The following is a 23,066-nucleotide window of genomic DNA, read 5'->3' as shown; positions in this document are numbered from 1 at the left end:
CATATAAATGTCTAGTACATATGGTAACTGGTTACTATGGAAATCACAAACATCCATGCCCTTGGTGGGATTTGAACCCACAGCCTCTTGGCTGGAGAGCGGATATGCTAATCACTCAGCCAACCAGGCTGGCAGAATCTAGGAGAATGAGGGTGACTAGTGAAGTACATCAGGATTCTGTACTAGATCACATAGCAGGATGGGGAGGATTATCTAGTATTCTGGTAGATATATCAATTATTTTTTGTTAGGTCAATACTAATAACAAATACTTTGGCATCCCCACTCACTTGATCAGTGGAATTGGAGAAGGGAAGTGAGTTTAATTAGATTAATTCAAGTTGCCAAGGAAAATGACTTCATTAAAATTTAGAGATAAGTAATCAGAGAGGTCAAAATTGCAAAGTGAGACAGCAATTGAATGCAACAAAAAATTTGGTGAAGAAATTTATCTGAAATCTGGCAGGATCAAATGGGGGGGGGGGGTATTTGATCTTGCTCTGACAGCGACAGAAGGAACTGTGTAAAGAAGTTGTTGAGGTTACCAGCTGGGATTCTATTAGAACTAATAGGTTTTGTCTGGGTGACTTTAAGTGGTGGTAGTGCACATCCTTATTTTACAAGTATTATAGTGTTTGTAGAGTTTTTTTGTTTGAGAATTGTTAGTTAGGAAGAAGAGTTACATGACAAGCAGAGTATGCAGCAAGAGGTGTAAAACTTGCAAACACTTAGAAAATCCAGTCTCCTACTCATGTTTAGCCTTAAAAGTTTCCATTTACATGCATAATCTGACAGAGTAAGTGGGAGCAGCATTATTCATTAACTGGTTGGGAATCTACAGAATTCATTACACACAGATTTAGTCATATAGTTATCTAGCAGGTGGCCTACAGTAATTTGCTGTTATACCCTCAAATAGATGTACAGATGTATGTGAGAAGGGGCTCTTGCTCTGGATATCAAAACATTGTAACAGCCACTTCAGACCACTGATAAGAAAAGTGGTTGTACCACTACCCTTCTTATCGGGTATATTATGCATTCAAAACAGAGATGGGCTGGACACATTGCAAGATATAACACATGTTGGCCTAAATTATTAACAGAATAAAGACCTAATGGTAGTAGGCAAAGGGAAAGGCCAAGGAATGAAGAATGATGGAATCCTATGGATGGCAAGATGAAATTGTTAGGATTGCTAGAATACAATTGATGAGAAAAGCTGAAAACAGAATGGAAAGGAGAAAATTAGCAGAGATCCTCATCCAACAGTGGATTGCTGCAGGCTGAAAAAGGTGTCTAGTTGGTATTTCCTCCTAATAGGAAAAAGAAGTCTCTGAAGCAGCAATATGTGCCAAATTAATGCTAACAAACAGATCTGTGTAAATGTATCAACATTTAGTGAAACTACAAAAGAGAGTGGCACCTATAATCACATTAAGAAAATAGAGGTTTCCAAAAGAGTCAGATGTCTACATAATTATTTTCAATACACTATATTGTTGTTCTTACCATAAAATTACATACAATCCACTCTCAACTATAGCAAACCACTAAAAAACTACTGCTAGTGCTTTAAAGATCACTTGTGCCAACTATTCCTTTGGGTTTGAAAGTGAGGTGGATTGTAAACATTTAGACAATTAGTTAAAACACAACAAACCTGTTAAAAATGCTGTGTGACTTTCTCCACTACTAACTCTTGCTACCTTTATACCTTCTAGAAAACTAATCTGATGTGGGGTATAAGCCTCCAAAATTTTGGTTCCTAATCCTAGTTGTCCGTAGCTACCATCTCCAAAACTATAAGCATCACCTTGTGCTAAAAGAAAAGTTTTAGGGCAATATAATATATTATTAAATATATTAAAATATATATTTTAGATATACAATAATACTTCAAGTTAAGCAAGCAACATGTTCTGCAATAAAGTTACACAATCCAAAATTCAAGTAAACTTATATTTTTCAGATGAACAGAAATGACAAAGAATTGGTTTCATACAGGATAAAAATAAAAAATAAATGTATGTCTTAATTTATCATATGAAACTACAAAGATTTAAGAACAGAAAGTAGCAAAAATAGTAAACAAGAAAGAAACAGTACATTAAAGCGACATCAGACACTGATTCATCCTCCAACATGTATGACATGAAGCCTTCAGAGAAATGTATTAATGTAGGTCTCTAACATTGTCTGTTGTGTAGATGTTTCTTCCTGTGAACTTCTTCATAACATGTATTTGCATTCTTTGTCAACCTTCAACCTTTCATACTATTTTCTGCAAAGAAAACTAATGTTTATCTTGGAAAACATTTCCAAAATAGCTAGTTTCACCTATGTTAAACACTTGCATCAGTTCACAGCCTTCAATATTCTTATGAAATTTCAGTAACTTCTCCTATCAGTTTTACATTGTGAAAGTCCATGACAGTCTGAATTTTTGGAACCATTTTGAACTAGCTTTAAATATTTTAGCATCAAGACCATCACTTTTTAAAAGACTCAAATCTTTTGGTGATTTTCTTGATTCATTGAGTAGAAACAGGAACTTTCTTTATTTGATGCTAAATTCAGGAAGCAAGAATCCTTTCCATTTTTTCCATAATTGCTGGTCAAATAAACAGAAACATCAATGGATATATGGCACTTTTACATAATTTTTTTAATTTTTTTGGCATTGTCTCTTATGGTAAACAAAGGATTGATTCATTAAGTTCAGTCACTAATTTTTATATCCTTTCAATTTTTTCTCTGCTCTCATATTCTCTCTCATAACAGTATAATTTAATTCTAAGGTAATAGTATTCTTTTCTATAAATATTTATTAGAACTCATACCAAAGGTGTTTCAATGAATAAAATAAAAAAAAAGAAGCAAATTAAAATCTGAGAATAAGTACCATAGAAACAGCCTCTGACAAAGGTTGAAGTTTAACACTATTAAGGGTTTCACATATACAAAAACTTCCACGTAGATAGAACTGGCACCTGCTGGTTCCACCTACATAATGCAAGGTATCAGATCATTATCAACAACAAATTCCTTACATGTACCCATTAGGATACATATCAGCAACATGAACAGGATACAATGATGGTACTACATGAAAGGTTTACATCATTACTAACTTCCTCCAAACTAGTCTGTTATCTGCCAGGACTCCAGCATTATCAGATTTTATATTTTGTCATTTTGTCATCTAAGGAAATGCTAATTGCATCAATGCTGATGGATCTTTTTCCTGCTATCTTGGCATCAAACAACTGCACTGCTAATCTTTCTTCTCCAATTCTGTTTTAAGCGACCACCATACTACCTGAGATTAGTGCTATCTGTTCACTCCCTTAATTATTCTCAGAACTCTTATATCTAGAGTCTCCAGTCTTTGATCATGTGTTTTACTTCTAACCCAGCTCTCAGATCCATAAATTAAAATTGGCTTCAATACTGCTATTTTAGTGTTCTGACTAATTTCTTGCTTCTTATTCCATGTAATTAAGTCAGTTGACTCTTCACTATAACAACTTTGCTAATTCTACTATTTCAATATTTAATTTTCACTAAGAATTTTGCCTAAAACATCAAACATTTAAACTAAATATTTTACTTGTTCTATAAGTTCTCCATTCAGAATGCAATCTATTATTTTTATTTATTACAGCAGTTATTCAATTTGGTTAAGGAATCCTGCAAACTTGTACTGCATTTATTTAAGAGATGAGATTAACATCTCCAATTATGATAACAGGTTTAATACTAACTGCCTTCATATAATCCATGTAGATCAGGCATGTCAAACTCATTTACCTCCAAGGGCCAAATTAAGAATTAAACAAGCCGCGGACCGCAACAGGAAAAAAATCTCGAAATGAAGAGGAAACAGATTTTTAATATTAACATTAGAATATATAAGTACAAAATACAACCATGTCACAAAAATACATATAAAATATAAAGTTTACGTATTTAAATAAAATTATACATATCATTTTTTTGAAGAAACTTGACAACATTTTTCATATATGAACTCTTCAAAATTTGGTTGAATTTGTTGAGCTGTAGTTATTTTCAATATTGCTTGCACATGGTGATCTGTTAATCTTGATCTTTCCACAGTTTTATTATTATTTAAAGTTGAAAATAGTTGTTCACATAAATATGTGCTACTGAACATAGATAAAATACGCCTAATTGCACATAACACATTGGGGTATCAATCGACTGATAAATAATTAGAGAACTTTGGAATTCCAACAGCATATATTTTTGTTTCAATACGGAATCACACTGAATTTCGATTAATTCCAACTGTAAATTGTCATCAACAGTTTTAAAATCAATCGATAGAGGAGAAATAAATAAGTAAAACTGAATTTTATATTTCTTAAAATCTAAAAATCTTCTTTTGAATTCATATTCTAATAATTTAATTTGATTGGCATATCCTGAAAATTTCAATTTCGGTGATTTTTGTAATAATGATTGATAACATTGAAAATGGGATAAATTTTCTTTTTGAATTTGTTTTTGCCAAACTAATAATTTCTGTTTGAAAATGTTAATATTGTCAAATAACATGGTAACTACTTGATGTTTGCTTTGTAGCTTAAGATTAAGATGACTTGTAATGTCAACTGATAAAGTCAGGTCCTTTATCCATTGATCATTTTTTAATATTTCACATTAATAATTTTTTGATGATAAAAAAAAAATGGTAATTTCATCCAGCAATTTGAAGAATTGCTTTAAAACTTTATGACTGGAAAGCTATCTAATTTCTGTATAATAAGGTAGATCGCTATATTCACTTTCTATATCTTCTAGAAAGTTACTAAATTGGCGATGATTAAGCCCACATGCACGAATATAATTTACAATTTTACTGACATTTTTTAGGACATGTCCAATATTTAAAACTTTGGAGCGTGGTGTTTGCTGATGAATAATGCAATGGAAATGTTGAAAACTATTAATATCTTGTTCTTGGCATTTTCTTTTAAATTTGTAACAACTCCTTTAACAACACCAGTCATGGCAGGAGCACCATCAGTTGCAAGACAAACTAACTTTTTTAACGGTAAATTGTATTCATTAAAAACTTCCATAAGGGCATCAAAAATATCAACTGCGGTGGTTGTATTGTGCACAGGAATAATTTCTAGAAGTTCTTCACTAACTTTTAAGATAATATCACATCCATGAATAAAAACAGCCAGTAGAGCGATATCCCGTATATATGTACTTTCGTCATTTGCAAGGGAATAGGTCTGAAATGTTGGAATTATTAATTTGAGTTGATTCCTTAAGTTCCCGGCTATATCATCAATTCTGCTAGCAATGGTATTTCGAGATAAGCTTATATTTTTAAATTTCTTTAAATGATCAAGACACAACACTTCAACTGCTTTAATAATACATTCGTGATTAAATTCCCTTCAGTGAATGGTTTCGACTTGCTTGCAATTAAATGTGATAACAAATAACTGGTTTTTACCGCAGCTCTATTATCTTCAACAGGTTTGGTAAATGCACTTTTGATTTTGAAGTGTCAACTTTAATTCTGACAATTTATCTTCACGAAGTTTTGCAACATATTTGTCATAGTTTTCTTTATGATTTGTATCGTAATGCCTTTTAATATTATATTCTTTGCAAACTGCAATAGAGTTTCTACATATCAGGCATAAAACTTTTTTCCCTTGAATACAAAAACATTGTAACTGCCATTTTTCTTAAAACTACAATGTTCTTCTTGAATTAATTGTTTTTTACTTATACTAGTTGAAGGTTTCGACATCCGACATTATTTTTATAAATTCTTTATTAATTATAAAGAAAACACTACACTTTCTTACGACTTGAAAATTGCTAACGGCTAGCCTCCGATTGCTGTGGTCAGCGGATGTAGCTGTGTACATAGACTTCCTCTTTAAAAATCAATATTTGTGCAGTGGTATAACAACATTTTATGAAATGACAAATAGAACATTATTTCCTTTAGAAATTGTAGAGTAGTTCGCTGTATAAAATAATCTTAAGTGGAAATGTTAATTTTTTAAATATGTTTATTTAATTCGGTGTTGTCAAAAGTTAAATAACCATACTGTTACAAAGTTTGCCAGGCCGCATGTTACTTATCAGCGGGCCTCATGCGGCCCGCGTGTTTCATCATCTACATGCCTGATGTAGATGATGAATAACAGTGGAGATAGCATGCACCTTTGTCTCCAACCTGATTTTACATCAAACCATTTTCCCATTTCTTCCTGATTCTAACTGTGATTTACAATTTTAAACACAGACTGTGATTCACTAGGTGCCCTATTTACACCATATAACAGTCAGGTTTTCAACAAATTTTCTCTTAGAATCTTATCATATGCCTTTTCCATATCTATAAAACTTAAACATAGATCCCTCTTTTATTCCTATGATTTTACAATTATTTGTTGTAAAATGAAACTCTGAACCCAATAAATCCAGTTTGGCCTAAATCTTCTTAAATAAATCATACCTGAAATATTTGGTATGGAAATTCCTGTGTAATTCTCCTACAAGAGTCCAATTATCTGGAATTCAATCTTCTGACCAAGCCTTCTGAATTGTGCAGTGCAGCCATTATAAAACCTTCATACCTCTATATTTCAGCATTTCTAGTCAAATATCTACTACTCCGGTTGCCTTCCACATTTCAAGTTTTTGATGACTTTTTCTACCTCAAGTATTAATGTGTACTCTTGATTGCTTTTCTCTTAAATATTTCCGACTATTGTTCTGTCATTTCTTCCTTCATTCAACAGTCCTTAAAATATTTAATACAAACATCCAGAATATCATTATTTCTGGTTTTCATATCACATTTATCATCTGTGATTCCTTTTATAATACTCTTTCCTCCATTTCTAAGCTTCACAACAGGCTCCAGTTGTGAAGTGATATCTTGTGATTACCCAATATTTATACCACAGTATTCCAAAGACTTCTGTTTAGCTAGTTTTACATACTGCTTTACTTTCATACTTTTTCTCTATATTTGCTTAAGGCATCTGCCAACTTACTTGATAGTGGATTTCTGATTTATCTTACAGACAACTTCACCACATGCTTGTCTGGCTGAATCAATCAATGTTTTGTTTTCTTCAGAGTCTGCCAGTGAGTCTCCAAGCAATGATTATTGTTTTCAAACTCCATTTTTCTTCCAATAATATTTGTGTACAGTTCACTCTTAAAGCTATTTAACTTTGATCCTTTTTAAAACTTTCTGACACATTTTTCATTTCAATAAGATATTCAATTTACTCTGGTCAAAACTAAATAGCGATCACTTCCTATTTCAAATCCCTTATATACTCTTTTGTCCTGAACCAGTAAGAAGATATCACTATCCACAATGACATAGTCAATGTTTCTTATTTCTTCTCTCTGAATAAATGTGTGTACATCTTTATGCTGTAACATATTGCTAGTGATAACTAGTCCACATCTTGAACAGAAATCCAGCAGGTACTTGCCATTATGATTATTAGCCTTGCTCTTTCCCTCAAATTTTCCCAACAGATTTCTGTATATCTGGTATTCATTTCTTACTTTGCTGTTTAGATCTCCAACAAGTACTTCATTTTTATTTATATCAGCTGCCTTCTCTAATGACTAGAAAAAGTCCTCCATTTCTGTTTGATCACAGGCACAAATAAATCGTCTAATTTCCACATTTTGATGCTTATTCACACTACTCGATACTGTATGCCATTCAAAAAATCATCATCATCAAATTCCTGATATATATACCCTCAAGGGGTGTACAGGATATGATAGTACTACATGAAAAAATTACATCATTACTAATGTCCGATCAACAATTTTCCTCCAAATCAGTCTGTTACCTGTCAAGACTCCAACATTATCAGATCTTATATTTCTATCTTCTAAGGCACTTTTTACTGTATCAATCCACTATATCTTGATCTTCCTCTGGTTTTTTTATCTGCCAACCTGGCAGAGAACACTTGTTTTGCTAATCTTTCCTCGCCCCTTCTGTTTAAGTGACCATACCACCTGAGATTAGCTATGCTAATGCATTCCTGGATGCTGACAATGTTAAATTCTTTTAAATATCCTCATTTTTAATATGATACTGCCAATGATGCCATCTGTTCATGCCCCTAATCTTTCTCAGGACTCTAGTCTTTGGTCAAGTGTTTTACTTCTGACTTAGCTCTCGGATCCATAAGTTAAAATTAGCTTGAATACTGTCTTGTATACAGATTTTGACTAATTTCTCTCTTATTCCATATAAATTTATTCAGTTGACTTCCTGACATACCATACCAGTTTTGTTGATTCTGTTGTCTATTTCCACATTTAATTTACCATTTTCACTAAAAATCGTGCCTAAGTAGCTGAAATGTTTTATTTGTTCTATAGGTTCTCCATTCACAATGCAGTTGATATTTTGAATATTTCTGCCTAATTTCATTGTTTTTGTCTTTTTAATGCTGATAATCATACCATATCTATTACAACAGTTATTCACTTTAGTCAGGGAATCTTGCAGACTTCCAGCAGATTTATTTAGAAGTATAACATCATCCACATAAATCTGAGATTAACATCTTTAATCTTGATATCAGGTTTAATACTACTTTCCTGCATAATGTGATCCATACAGATAATGAATAACAGAGGGGATGAAGTACATCCTTGTCTGACACCAGATTTAACATCAAACCACCTTTCTGTACTTCCTTCAATTCTAACTGCTGACTTAACACTCAAATAAAGACTAAGTATTGCTTGATATAATGCCCCATTGACACCATATAACTGTAGCATTTTAAACTTTTTATTTTAATATTTATTTTAAACATTTTAATAGCTTTTCTCTTGGCACCTTCTCATATGCCTTTTCCAGATCTATAAAACTTAAATACAGATCTTTGTTCTCTTTCCATGATTTGTCAACTATCTGTCGTAAAGTGAAAATCTACTTGTGACAGTCTCTATTTGACATGAATTCAGCTTGTTCTTCACCAAGCTTCTCTTCCACAATCCTTCTTAACCGTTTCTCAAGTATATTTGCATATATCTTACCAGGAACACTCAGTAGAGAAATACCTCTGTAATTCTCACATTCAGTTTTATTTCCATTTTTATATATGGGTACTATGAGAGCGCTACTCCAATCATCTGGAATTTGTCCCTCTGTCCAGACTTTCTGAACTATGCAGTGCAGCCACTGCAAGACTTTAATACCTCCATACTTGAGTATTTCTGGTCAAATATCATCTACTCTTGCTGCCTTTCCACATTTCAGGTTTTTGATAGCTTTTTCTACATAAAGTATAGATATGTATTCCTGACTGCATGCCTGGTCAGTGTTTTTTACCACTGTGCTGTCATCACTGCTTGTTTCATTTAGCAATTTTTCAAAGTAATTACTCCATACTTCAAGGATATCTTTTTCTCTTTTCATGTCACTTTTATCATCTCTAATTCCTTTTACAGCACTCTTTCTTCCTTCTGAGCTTACTTCCATTTCTGAGCTTATTCAACAATCTCCAGAATATCTTGCCACCTTCTTGATATTTACATTCTATGTTTTTAACCAAAGGCCTCCCATGACTTTTATTTAGCTAGTTTTAAACAGTGTTTAGCTTTCTTACATTTGTCTCTGTAAGAAAACTAAACACTGTGTAAAACTTATTTGCCAGGAACTTTTGATATGCTTTCTTCTTTTCTTTCACTGCCTCTTTAACATCCTATGTCCACCATGGAGTTCTGATTTTTCTATCCTTGCAGACAACTTCACTACATGCCTCTCTGGCTGAAAAACTTCAGGGCTTGCCACTGAATCTCGAAGGTTTGGTTCCTGTTCTCAAACTCTTTCATTTTTTCTTCAATCATGTTTGTGTATTTTAGTCTACAGTTCATATTTGAAAGCTGCTCAACTTTTATTTGCTTTAAAACTTTCTTACGTGTTCTTCTTTGCAATATGAAATTCAATTTTATCCTGCTCAAGACTAAATGGTGATCCCCTCCAATTTCAAGAAGACACTGCTTTTAACCTTAATAATGTCTGAGTCTAGTTAGAGGCACAACAATCAATTGCTCTTTTCTTCAAATTTTCCCAATATATTTTTGTATGTCTGACAATCATTTCCTACTCTCTCAAAAAAAAAAAATAATAACAATGATTACCTTCTTGTTAATCCTTGATTAGAAAGTGGAGTTGATGATCCTTTCTCATCAACACCTGAAATATAACATATTGCAGTTATTATTTAACAGAATACATTGTGACTGCTTTTAACCTTGATAATGTCTGGGTCTAGCTAGAGGCACATTATTGGTAATAATGTATTTAATTCTTATTTAGTTTTGTGCTGTGATAAGCCATTAAACTCTCAGTGATATTAAATGGTATAAATATTTAGTATATTGTCCTGTAAAACAAAAAGTAAATGAAAAGTGCCTCATGTAAATGAGAAGAGGCCAGCCTGGCTGGCCAAGAGATTAGCATATCCGCTCTCCAGGCAAAAGGCTGCGGGTTCAAATCCTGTAGTGGGCAGGGATGTTTGTGATTGTCTGTGGAAATACCAGTGGTGGTCGGCGGTAGATGGCTTTGGTGTGGTTGTGGTCAGGTGGAGGATTCAGTGGTGGAGACAGAGCTGTAGAGCAGGTGCCCTCCCTCGATGAGTCTTTAGACTCCTTGGAGATGCCAAATCTACTCTATACATATAAAACGATAAGCCTTTTTATAATAACGTTTTTGTGTTACGTTTTTTGTCAAGTTATTTGAAAGGTTTTGAAACTCAGGGGCAACCCTGAGTGTTGAGTCTTCAAAATTCGAGTATTCAGAATTCAAGGAGAACCGGCCTACCAGTCCAGAACTCAGGGGGTGGGTGGGGGAAAACCCCCTTTTCGAGTTTTCAAAATTCTAGTCATCAGAATTCAAGGAGAACCGGCCTACCAGTCCAGAACACAGGGGGGGGGGCGTAGGCACCAGGGGGAAGAGTCCCCTAGTAATAAAAATAAAAATAAAATAAAATTTTTTTTTAAAATAATTTTTTTTAATTTGATTGTATGCAATTATAATATTTACACTGACATTTGGCTGAGTGGACAAACATTGCAAGCGAATGAATACTAGAACTGGACAACAAATTGGATTACTAATACTCAAAGGGAATTCAAATAAATTTGCATTGTTACATGATGGCAAGATCACCCACCATTTATCTAGATGCATTGATTAGGAAAAGAAAATGTTGTGGATGACTAAATATAAGGAGAAAGGTGACCAGCAAGTGCATGAACAGTACAGGAATTAGGCAAGAAGGATGATAAGCCTGGTAAGAAAGGCAAAATCAGATTACATAAAGAAACTAGTCAAGCAGGTCAAATGGAATCCCAAATAGTTTTTTTCTTTACACAGCAAGTAAGTGGAACAATGACTATGGAAGAATACTTAATGAGAGCTGATAAAATAGTTGAATTACCAAATAACCACTTTGAAAGAGTATATCAATCAAGTCAGGTTACTGCTGTGACATATGTGAAAGAGACTGCTGTGAGATCAGAGGTGGATCTGATGCAGAATTAGATGGGATATCAGCTCACATTTTGTAGGAAAGAACAAGGGAACTGGCAGTGCCTCTGACTATGCTTTTTAATTTAAGTCTTAGCTCTGATAGAGTTCCAAGGGAGTGGAAAGAGGCAAAATAATTCCCTTACATAAGGGAGATTCTAAGACTGCAGTAGCAAATTATAAACCAATCAGTATCTCAAGAGGGGTGGTAAAAGTAGTGGGAAAAATTGGTCAAAAAGAAAACTCAAGAATGGACAGATAAGAATATGATACTCTATGAGGGGCAACATGGCTTTGTGAACAGGCAGTCATGCCTTAATAATTTACTAATTTTTATAAAAGTGACAGCTGAGTTGGATAAAGAAAATGGCTACATGATGATTCTGCTAGAATACCAGATGGAATTCTATTACACAAATTAGAACAAATGGGGATAGTTGAGAATGGCTAATGCACAGATATCAAGAAGTGGTATATGGTGGAGCAGAATCCAGGAGAAAGCAGGACTGGTGGTGTCCTACAAAGTTGCGTGCTAGGAAAATTAATGTTTAATTTGTACATAAATGATATAGGAAAAAATCAGAAAGGAAATATTCAGTTGTTTACTGATGATTTAAATATGCTGTCAGTATGGGTATCAGTTTAATGTGGAGAAATGTAAAGTTATGCTTTTGGGATAAATCTATTTTAAGCTGTGTACAATATTGATGGAACTACATTCCAGAAAACAGATGATGCAAGAGATTTCTGGATGGTAGACAAAGAGTTGAAGTTTAGAAAACATATTGCTAAGAGATTACTTGGCCATTGAAGAACATACTAACAAGTAGAGATAAAGAAGTTATTCCTCCCTATAAAGCCTTGATAAGAGCACATCTAGATTACTGTGCTCAGGTCTGGTTCTCCTGGTTTTCTTGGGGGATAAGAAGTGGTGGAGTGGATTCAGAGGTGAGTGACCTCTGAATCTTTTCCCTGTGAAGACAGATGAAAGGTGTGTGGACCACAGAAGTTGGTTGATAGGCAAAAAAAGAGGTGATATAAGAGAAACATTTAAGTTACTTTAAAGGGGTTTATAGGATTGATGCAGGAGAAATGTTTCAGCACTTGGTTAGAGGAGACAGAAGAAGAGGTCATCCCTGAAAGTTAAGAAAAAGTGCAGTTAGTAGGGGGTGTGAAGACTAGATTTTTCACTTGGAGCATTGAGAATGAATAGAATGGATTGCCAGAGTCAGTTGTAAGCACTTTGTTTGTTAATGGGTTCAAGGAGAGGTATAATAGATTGTGTGGATAGTTTGGGTCTCTCGCGATGAGTCTTACAATAATAATGATAAAATGATAATAACAATAAATTATTTTGTAAATTGCCAAATCTGACAATTTCCAAAATAATACCTCTGGGCACAAAGGCAAATTTAGTTTGCTAAATTGCTTTCCTAACTCGAGTTGCAAAACAAGTAAATTATATATATATCAAGGATGAAAAAAGAACACAAGAACGGTAGGTTATGCAAAAAATTAAATCAACCAAAATCAACCACATAAACTCAAAAAGTGCTTAATGTGAAAAGCATTCTTTAGTTTTGTAGTGTTTTACAAGTGTTCCAAAATGTTGCATTCAAATTTAAGAGAGAATATGATCACGATATGTTCTCATGGTTTTTCTTTTTACCCTTCAAATCAGAATAGTGGCATGCTTCAGTTTGGTAAATATATTAACATTTATCTACCCAGATGGTTTACTGGCAATAAGTTGTTGACCAGGCTGCCTTTAATGGTGAGGAATTCTTACATTCCTTAATGCACTTAATAATAATAATAATAATAATATATACACACAATGCTTATTGTACTCTCCTTAAACTGATTCACTGTCAGGTCATGATCTACTAATTCTAGCAATCCATTCCACTCATTCACCACTCTCCAAGCAAAAACTCTAAGGTGGTATGGTCACTTAATGGGAGAGAAAGGATGAGTAAAGCAAGTGTTGGATGTCAAGATGCCAGGAGAAAGACCTAGAAGAAAACAAAGAGCTATATAGATTGACTTAGTCAGAAGCACCAGTCAGAAAGGATGAGCAAAGCACGTGTTAGATGTCAAGATGCGAGGAGAAAGACCTAGAAGCTAGGTAGATTGACTTAGTCAGAGGCACCTTAGAAGACTAAAATGATAAATACAATATTGGAGTGCTGACAAATAATAGAGTAATCTGGAGGAAGTTATTAATAATGCAACCTTAATCATGTAGAACTGTCAGAATAGCCTGAACATCCCTTGAGGGAACATTTAAGGAAACTGATGATAGTGGATTCAATCCAAGAAAGCATTTGTAATCTACAGGCATGCTTTTATTCATGCTGCTTTAATCAGCATGTAAATGCTGATTAAAGCAGCAGAACTTGTTAAAAAAAAAAAAAAAACATGTTCCTGGCCTGGCTAACAATGTAGATTGTGGTAGATGAATTTCACCGATCAGAGACCATCAACCAAAAGCCAGTCCTACTCATTAGTGGTTTGAAATACCTTGAAAAAGTTTCCTAACTGGCCTCTGTAGCAGGGTTGCCAAGATTATCGGGATCAACTATGGTACTAATATTAATGTCCTATCAGCTTTCTTTTTTGGCTGAGATTTACATAAACTGAATCTTCATGTGCATTTGAGATATCAAACTGTGGAAAAATTAATCAGACTTGCTTGATATGTTTCTTAGAAGCTTCAAATATGCCAGTGGACTTTTTAATCTTTATAGCTAATTTTACAACTGGGTTCTCCACTTTCATCACTAGTTACTTTTGTCAGTTCAAGAAAATATTGGCTTCGATATACCTACATATTCACTGCTCTAGAAGAAAAAAAACCAATGTTCATCATACTGCATTTCAGTTGTGTTTGCTCAGATGAATATGCAGAAATGTCACACTTTCTTCATCCCAAAACAAAAATCTACAAAAGATGTAGTTTCGTGGTATTAACATACTCTCATTTTCTATGAATTTTATGAATTTGCTGTTTCTATTATATATATATATATAAATATTTCTCACTCAGCAGGTATAGATAAATATCCTATTGACTCTGTATTAATTCTTATTTTCACAAAAATAAAATATATTTTCACAAAAATATATATAAGTTTATATATAAGAGTGCATTCCAAACTTTCAGAAATGTCCTGGGAAAATTTGAAGAAAGAGGCAGAGCTGACATGAAAGATGAATTAGCCAATCTCACATGGAAGTAAAAGAGTTCTTTACTCATGAAAATTTTGGTTTTCTTCCTACAAAACAGGCAAATGGGCCATAGAATACATGTAAATTAACAAACAAAAATAATGTGAGTGAGATGACAGATTGTACAGTGTACAGCAGCCTCCCAAAATGAGTCAAGCAAGTAATAATAATGGTAATTATCTGAAATTTTTGCTTTCAACTCATTATTAACACCATGTTCCAAGACTGTAAAAGAAATAAGAACAGTATTATTAAATACATTATCATTAATAGTGATATCTTCCAAGACCAGGTATATCAGCTAACATGGAATTTGAAATAGATGATTCTCTAGAGGGTTAAAACCAGTATCAATGAAATGGCAAAGAGCACTGTGAGGTTTAAAAGCAAAACAGAGATGCTATCCACTCAGCCAACATGACTACCAAATAATGTGTAGAATTCTAGGCTTGTAACTGGTAAAATATGAGATGTATATTGAAAAGTTAAATGTGTTATGTTGTAAATTAATCAAACCACAACTCTGTACATACTTAAAACTGGCATTATTTATGAAAATACCTATTACATCAAAGCCTATCAGTAACAATGAAATAACATATTGCAAAGGATGGTATTTAAAATAGCAATGCAATACAAATTAAGGATTGTTTTTTTATCTCATTACTTTATAAGAATTGTGTACTGTTTATACTTGAGGTAGTGAACAAATTCAAAGAAAATCTATGAAACTTTGACTTACCAGTAAGTACAGTTGTATGACTTCCTCCACAAGACACCCAAACTACTTTGCTGACTATTCCTGGTACTTGTTGTGGTTTGTTTGTTCTTTTAAGTAGAGACTCTGGTAAGCCCAACTTGCCACCTTCACTTTCACCAAATGTATAAACTTTTCCATCAACTAAAATAGCAATTAAATTTTAAATGACATGCAGAAGAATTTTTTAAAAAGATGTTATGAGAATCGACTAATAATATTTTGCACCATTTCTTATTTCCAACTTCCAGATAATGAAAAAAATAATTATTATTATTATTCTACAATGAAAAGATTTATGAATTTGTAAGAAAGGTTCGTTCTCATTTAATGAATTTCAGTTATTTACAAAAAATAATTCCATTTCATTCAATCCATGATAACTTCTTATCTCCATTAAAGCAAAGTGGATTTCATATCAGCGAATAAAGTTTTGTATTCTTTTCTATTCACTTATTTTGAAATGTGATCAGTCTTTAATTCAAACACACTGAAACTGTATGCCTATTAAGTTCCATATCGTATGTATTCAGAAAAAAGAAAAAAAAAACTTTCTTCTATGAATTTTCTTTTCATCCTAGAGCTAACAAACTCATAATCTCAAAAGCATGTTGTTCATTTCATACTAGCATGTTAAAACTGAAAACAAGCTTTTATTTGTATACTTTCATTTATTTTAATCCATTTATTTTGATTTAGGGTTATTAATTCAATATTCTATACATTGCACTAGTAATATTTCAGAATGACTGTGAAGGAAACATAACAGGTAAATCATCAAAAATATGCTTAGTGAATACAAGCAGGATTATCCCCTTGCAGAGTATGAACATGTAGACACTTTGTCTCTAAAATAATGAAGGCCTGGTTGGTCAAGTGGTTAGCGTATCCACTCTCCAACCAATAGGTTGTGGGTTTGAATCCCGCTGTGAGCATGGATGTTTATAAATGTTTTTAGGCAGGAGATGAATTTCATTGTCAGGTGTGAGCACAGCCCTGCTTCTTGGAGGACAATTCTCGCCTCCAAGAAAAAGTTATGTAATCTCTAAAGCAGGGTTTTTGAACTATGTAAAAAATAAATAAAAATACAAAAAAATTATGAAAATTAATTTTTAAAAAAATAGGGAAAAAAAGCTTAGCTCAATCACAGTACTAATACACTATAGGCTAACAACCTTTCGTGAGTGAGAATCACATAAAAATCATCGTAATCAAATTCCTGCAATATGTACTCAAGAAGTGTACAGGATACTATGATAGTATTACATTATTAACTTCACATCATTACTAGCTTTACATCAACATTTTTCCTCCAAATTAATCTCTTTTTTTTTTTGTCAAGACTAATACTGTCAGACAGCATTTTGTCTTCTAGGACTGCAGTTCTTAATCATCTAACTTCTGCAGATCCTCACTGAATAACCACTACTAGAAGCAATCCGTCCCTAAACCATTTACAAACAAATACAAATACATCAACTACAAAATATGTTATTCAATTTGCAAATAAAAAAATATACAAAAAATTATAATCTTAATTTTAATGCTAAGACTGATGAAGCAATTTCAGTAATAGATTTCAATATTTAGTTTTGTTTCAGGGAGTTGAATTGTTAGACTCACTAAATGGCTTCTGTATTTATTTTTAGGAATATATAAGGGAAAAAGCTTTGCATATAAATTGGTAATGGGGAATGAAATTAACTTTCAGTGTTTTATATATACGAGGGTGGTCTGAAAAGTTCTTGGCCTAACAATGAAAAAACAAATCTATAATTTCAAAATTATTTTTATTTTTCAACATAATCTCTCTTAACATATCATAGCTAGAGCCGACAGTGAAGTTTTATGACCGTATGCCCTTCCTGACATCAACCCTCACCATTTATCTGGGCTTGGGACCGGCACCTATTGAGTCATCATCAACAGTGACCCCACTTAAGTGGGAGAAGCTGCAGAAGAAGAAGAACATAATCTCCTTTAACACTAATACATTTATTACAGCAATGCTCCAGCACCATTATCCTGTCCGTGTAGTGGTTTTCAGTAAGATCTGCAAAATACCCCTCTACAGCTGCAATCACCTTTTGATTCGAAGAAAAACGCTGACCAGCGAGGAAAAGTTTTAGTTCTGAGAAGAGAAAGAAGTCAGAGGGAGCCAAATCTGGGAAACAGGGTGGATGTTACAACAGTTCATAGTGCAGATCCCTTAATTTTCCAATTGCCAAAACACCTTTGTGGGCAGGTGCATTGTCCTGATGAAAGATGAATTTTTTATTCTGCAAACCAGATCTTTTCTCAAGAATTTTTTCGTCTAGTTTGGTTAAAAGATTGGAATAATATTTCCCAGTTATTGTTTTACCCTATTGAAGATAATTAATAAACAAAATTACCTTTAGCATCCCAAAACACTGATTACTTCGAAAAATTGCTAAATGAAACAAGCAGTAAGAGCACAGTGGTAAAAAACACACAACAGGCATATAGTCAGGAATACATATTCATACTTGAAGTAGGAAAAGCCATCAAAGGCTTGAAATGTGGAAAGGCAGCAGGAGTAGATGATATTCGACCAGAAATGCTGAAGTATGGTGGCATAAGAGTCTTACAGTGGCTGCACTGCATAGTTCAGAAAGCTTGGACATTGGGATGAGAGTCCTGAGAAAGATTAGAGGCATGAACAGATGGCATCAGCAATATCATATTAAAAATGAGGATATTAGGAAAGAACTTGACATTGTCAGCATCCAGGAATGCATTAGCAGAGCTAATCTCAGATGGTATGGCCACTTAAAACAGAATGGGCGAGGAAAGATTAGTAAAATAAGTGTTCTCTGCCAGGCTGGCAGGAAAACGACCCAGAGGAAGACCAAGATATAGCTGGGTTGATATGGTACAAAGTGCCTTAGAGGATAGAAATATAAGATCTGATAATGTTGGCGTCTTGACAAGTAACAGACTGATTTGGAGGAAAATTGTAGATAGGAAGCTAGTAATGATGTAAATTTTTCATGTAGTACTATCATATCCTGTGCACCCCTTGAGGGTACATGTCAGGAATTTTATGATGATGACAACCATGAAATGGCCTTTGAGTTATCATCCCTTTGCAGAAAGAAATATCTATAATAACCTGTGGCTGGATAAAATTAACAGATGGAACAGATGCAGAACATATTCACATCCTGTCCTAGATAAGGGCAACCATGTGAAGATGAACTGCTGTTATGAATTCATGTACAAGTGTGGCATTCATCTAACCATTATCAGGAGTTTGTTATCACGAACTCTCACTTCAGCAAATGATATTTGATATAGTGAAAGTTTGCAATACTAAAAAATTATATTAATCATTTATTGAACACCTGCATTGTGTTAGTTTTTATAACTGAGCAAATCATTGCACCTTTGCTATTTGTGCATATAAGGCACAATTTCCTGCTTTATAACAGACACTGCTTTGGAGGACATGGTAAATAAACTATTATGGCAGCTCAGTACCTTATCATTTTCTCAAACCTTGAAAAAAATGAGCCCTTTATTATGACCTTTTTTTAGTATGAAAGTTGTAGTTCATAATCAATACAAGCTGCTCAACTGAATATTGAGGCATGAGATTACCAAATTTTAACTGAAATAAGAAAAAAAAAAAAAAAAGTACACACTCTTGATACCACAATGTTTCAATGGTTGTCTGTTGTCATAAATTTTCAAAGTGTTATTCCAGTCATTCATAAAAGTTCTAAAATCAGCTTACCAGTAACAAAACTTGAATGATAATAGCCTGCATCTATACAAATTGCTCCAATATCCATTTTGAGCTCAGTAGGTATAATACACTCCTGGAGATCTCCTAAACCAAGCTGCCCTTCACTACTGCTTCCCCAGACATAAATTAACCCTTTATCTGAAGAAAAAGAAATGTTTATAGGTATTTCTAAACAGGAAAAGCTTAAGCACAAAAATTCACACCAAAGTTAACTAGAAAAATGTTTTAAAAGTTTTACTTTTATGCAATATATCAAAATGTCTTAAAAAATCTTGTAAAAATGAAAATGTCATACTACTTTTCTGAACTCATGTTTTGCTGTAAATCATTCAAATAATGTGATCATGTTTTATGTTCAAGTATTCAAATTTTGAATCCTCCTTTAGGTCATTCATAGTATTAATAAATGGCAAACCTAGGATATTAGTACAGTGATACCTCAGTTAACGAGTGATCTGCTAACGAATTTTTCTGCTAATGAAGATTTTTTCGCTGTTTTTCGGACTCGGCTAACGAATGTTTTAGTGGATGCGCGCGATTAAAACATGAAGCAGCAAACATGAATGGTCAGGCCATTCCAGGAGCTTATCTTTTCCATCTGTATATGTGTGTGACAAAGAAATGAGCTGACCACATCACATAGGGGAGAAGGTCAGGAATCCATAGTGTAATTAGACATGGAGAAGGAGCAGTGCAAATAAAGAGGAGGCTGAGAAGTTTGTTAGAGAATTTCAGGAGTGGACCATCATTCATGGATACAAGCCAGAACAAGTATTTAATTGTGACGAAACTGGGTTGTTCTGGAAGCAAATGCCCAAAAGAACTTTCATCACAAAAGAAGAGAAGTGTATGCCAGGGTACAAACCTATGAAAGATAGAATAACTCTTATTTTGTGCTAATGCAAATGGTGATCTCAAAATTAAACCAGTGTTGGTCTACCACTCTGAGACACCCAAGAATTTTCAAGAAGGAGAATGTTAGTAAGCCCATGCTTGGTGTTTATTAGAAGTCAAAGACCAAGGCATGGGTAGCAAGAAGCATATTCACAGAGTGGATCGTGGAGGTGTTTGGGCCCACAGTGAAAAAGTTCCTGAGAGAAGAAAACTTACCTGAAAAGGCTGTGCTTCTTCTTGACAATGCTCCAGGGCATCCATCTGGCTTGGAAGAAGATTTGGAGGCAGAATTTAACTTCATCAAGATAAAATTTCTTCCTGCAAACACCATCTATTTTGCAACCCATGGACCAACAGGTCATATCAAACTTTAAGAAGTTGTATACAAAACACGTTCCAAAGATGTTTTGATGCAACTTCATTTACCAGTCTGACTCTGAGGGAATTCAGAGCATGAAGGATCATTATCATATCCTTCATGCTATTCAAGTCATTGCCATGGCAGACGAAGTGTCAGTTAGGACACTTAATGCTGCTGCAAGATAAGAAGTGCTGTTTCCAGTGTTCAAGATGCTGAAGATGCTGCTGAAAATGCTGACATTGTAGATAAGATAGTCTCCTTAGGCAAAGCATTACATTTGGAGGTAAATGAAGAAGATGTAGAAGAATTAGTTGAAGAACACTCAAAAGATCTGACAACAGAAGATCTTGAAGAGTTGAAAAAGCAACTGAATCAGGAAAGAGACAAGGAAGATAAAGAGTGCTCATCCGAGGAGGAGGATAGCAATAAAAAGGGAAGAATGCCAACAGGTGACATTAAAAAAATGCTGCACTACTGGGACGAGTTTCAGTCTTTGGCTACAAAGTGGCATCTCAACAAAGCTGAAATGAACAGACTTTGTGCCTTGGTTGAAGACAAGTGTCTGAATCACTTTAAAAACATTCTGAAAAAAAAGAGAAGTTCAATCAACTTTGGACAGATTTTTGACTTCTCCTTTAGCAAAGAGACAGAGGCCAGCTACTGAAGAAGAGGAGACTTACCTTGAATAAACTATGAAAATTTGGAAGAATAGTAAAAACGTTGTGTACATATTTTCAGTTTAATAAAGTGTATATAATAGTATAAAGATCGTCAGTTTTTCATTCTACTTTCCATTCTCCTTCATCTAATTGGGTAGCTGTTCATCTCAGTCTTTGGTGAGTTTTTGCCCTTTTATAGTGTGCTTTTTACTATTTTATAAAACTTATCTTTAAATAGTAGGCAGCATCCAGAATGAATTAAACAATTTTCTATAGAAACCTATGGGAAATCACGTTTCGGCTAACGAATGTGATTCCGGAATGAATTATCTTCGTTAGCCGAGGTATCACTGTACTATGAATGACCTAAAGGTTAATCTTGAAACCATATACTCTAGAAACTGAACACAGTAATTTTATAAGCCACTTCAGGTCTCTGATAAGCAGGATGGCAGTCTCACACTAAGCATTACAATCATCAAAATGTAAAGGTTCTATGAGAACAAACATAATACAGCAAGATTCAAACTATGGTTTGTGCTTTCTTGGTTTAATGGATTATAAGAGCATGACTGATAAAAGGAAGTACTTTATTAACAATATTTTGCTCCAGGTTAAAGCAATTACAATTTGATTCCAAAAAGCATACATGAAGAAATGAGTAAAGGCATGAAGTACTCAAGCTATGCGAAATTTATTGCTACAATCCTGCAGATCATAAGATGAGTTTCCCAGAGCCTTGGCATTTTCATGCAGCAAATTTATTTACTATGCTTATTCTCAGAATACTCATTTCTTTATTTAAAGCAGCTTCTTTATTTAAAGTATTTTTCTACCTCACTGGATGAAGTGCTCAGGACATGATCTGATAATCTGATTTTTTTCATACTGATTCCTAAATACACCTGTACATATTATGAAATTGATGATAAGGATGCCTAAATTGGGTCATCATTTTCTTTTTTTTTGCAGGAAGATAGTGTATATTAATATTCAAGCAACTGTTAGAATGTGTGTGGATTTTGTGCAGATAATGAGAGAGAGAGAGAGCTATCTGGGGATATTTGTTCATTCTTTCTTTCTTTCACCCTTAATGATGAGTAAATCCATTAAATCACCAAAGACAAGTATAGCCAACACATTGGTTTAAGTACTGACAGGTTGGAAAGAGAGAAAAATATCAGGCCAGCAACTTGAATGCTACATTAATGAACACAGAATTATTCTATAACTTTAATCATAAGTAATACTGATAAATAATAATATGTATTATTATTTATCAGTATTACTTATGATTAAATTAATGATTACTTATGATTAAATGAATACTGTGATATTATCACAGTATTCATTACTAAGTCCTATTAATCAAAATTAAATTGTATGCTTTGGTTGACTTATCACTTATTCAGTAAAATACAGAATAAACCAAAAGTGTCTACCATAAGAAGATCTGACAGACGAAAATGAAATCAAAATCAATAGAGGCTCATGGTCACCACTCCCACACAGGGAGTGTCCAGGTTCCAATCCAAGCATGACCCCAGAAAGTTCCTCCCCCCCCCCTTGCATGTGTGCATAGTGAGAAAACCCTATTTTAGAGATGAAACATGCAGCAGCCACTTCACACCTCAAATAAGAAGGACATTGTTTCACTGGAAGTTGAAAAGCATCTACTATCCAGAGGTCTAGTAGGCATTTCCTCCAACTAGGTTAGGCAAATGTTTATAAGGCAGTAACACTCGCCTTATCTTTATTTTAATGGAATTAATCACATCCATCACATTCCCTCTTCTTATGTC

The 23,066-nt window shown here is 33.8% G+C and overlaps 1 protein-coding gene across 1 annotated transcript in view; it reads right to left on the bottom strand.

The window, feature by feature from the left end:
- The window catches only part of LOC150095945 (X-linked retinitis pigmentosa GTPase regulator-like), a 166,165-nt gene that overhangs the window by 92,457 nt on the left and 50,642 nt on the right, over window positions 1–23,066 (bottom strand). The window contains exons 6-8 of the mRNA XM_090409247.1: window positions 19,339–19,488; window positions 15,567–15,725; window positions 1,664–1,822 (exon numbers count right to left, since the gene is read on the bottom strand). Of these exons, the coding sequence (XP_090265373.1) occupies window positions 1,664–1,822; window positions 15,567–15,725; window positions 19,339–19,488 (468 nt within the window). The remainder of the gene's footprint in view (window positions 1–1,663; window positions 1,823–15,566; window positions 15,726–19,338; window positions 19,489–23,066) is intronic.

Source organism: Typopeltis vanoorti, chromosome 19 (assembly GCF_054136105.1).
Source record: "Typopeltis vanoorti isolate ZY-2024b chromosome 19, IOZ_Tvanoo_1.0, whole genome shotgun sequence".
NCBI classification, from domain to species: Eukaryota; Metazoa; Arthropoda; class Arachnida; order Uropygi; family Thelyphonidae; genus Typopeltis; species Typopeltis vanoorti.
Note: the sequence above shows the minus strand (reverse complement) of the source record. Positions and strands in the feature narration are given on the sequence as shown.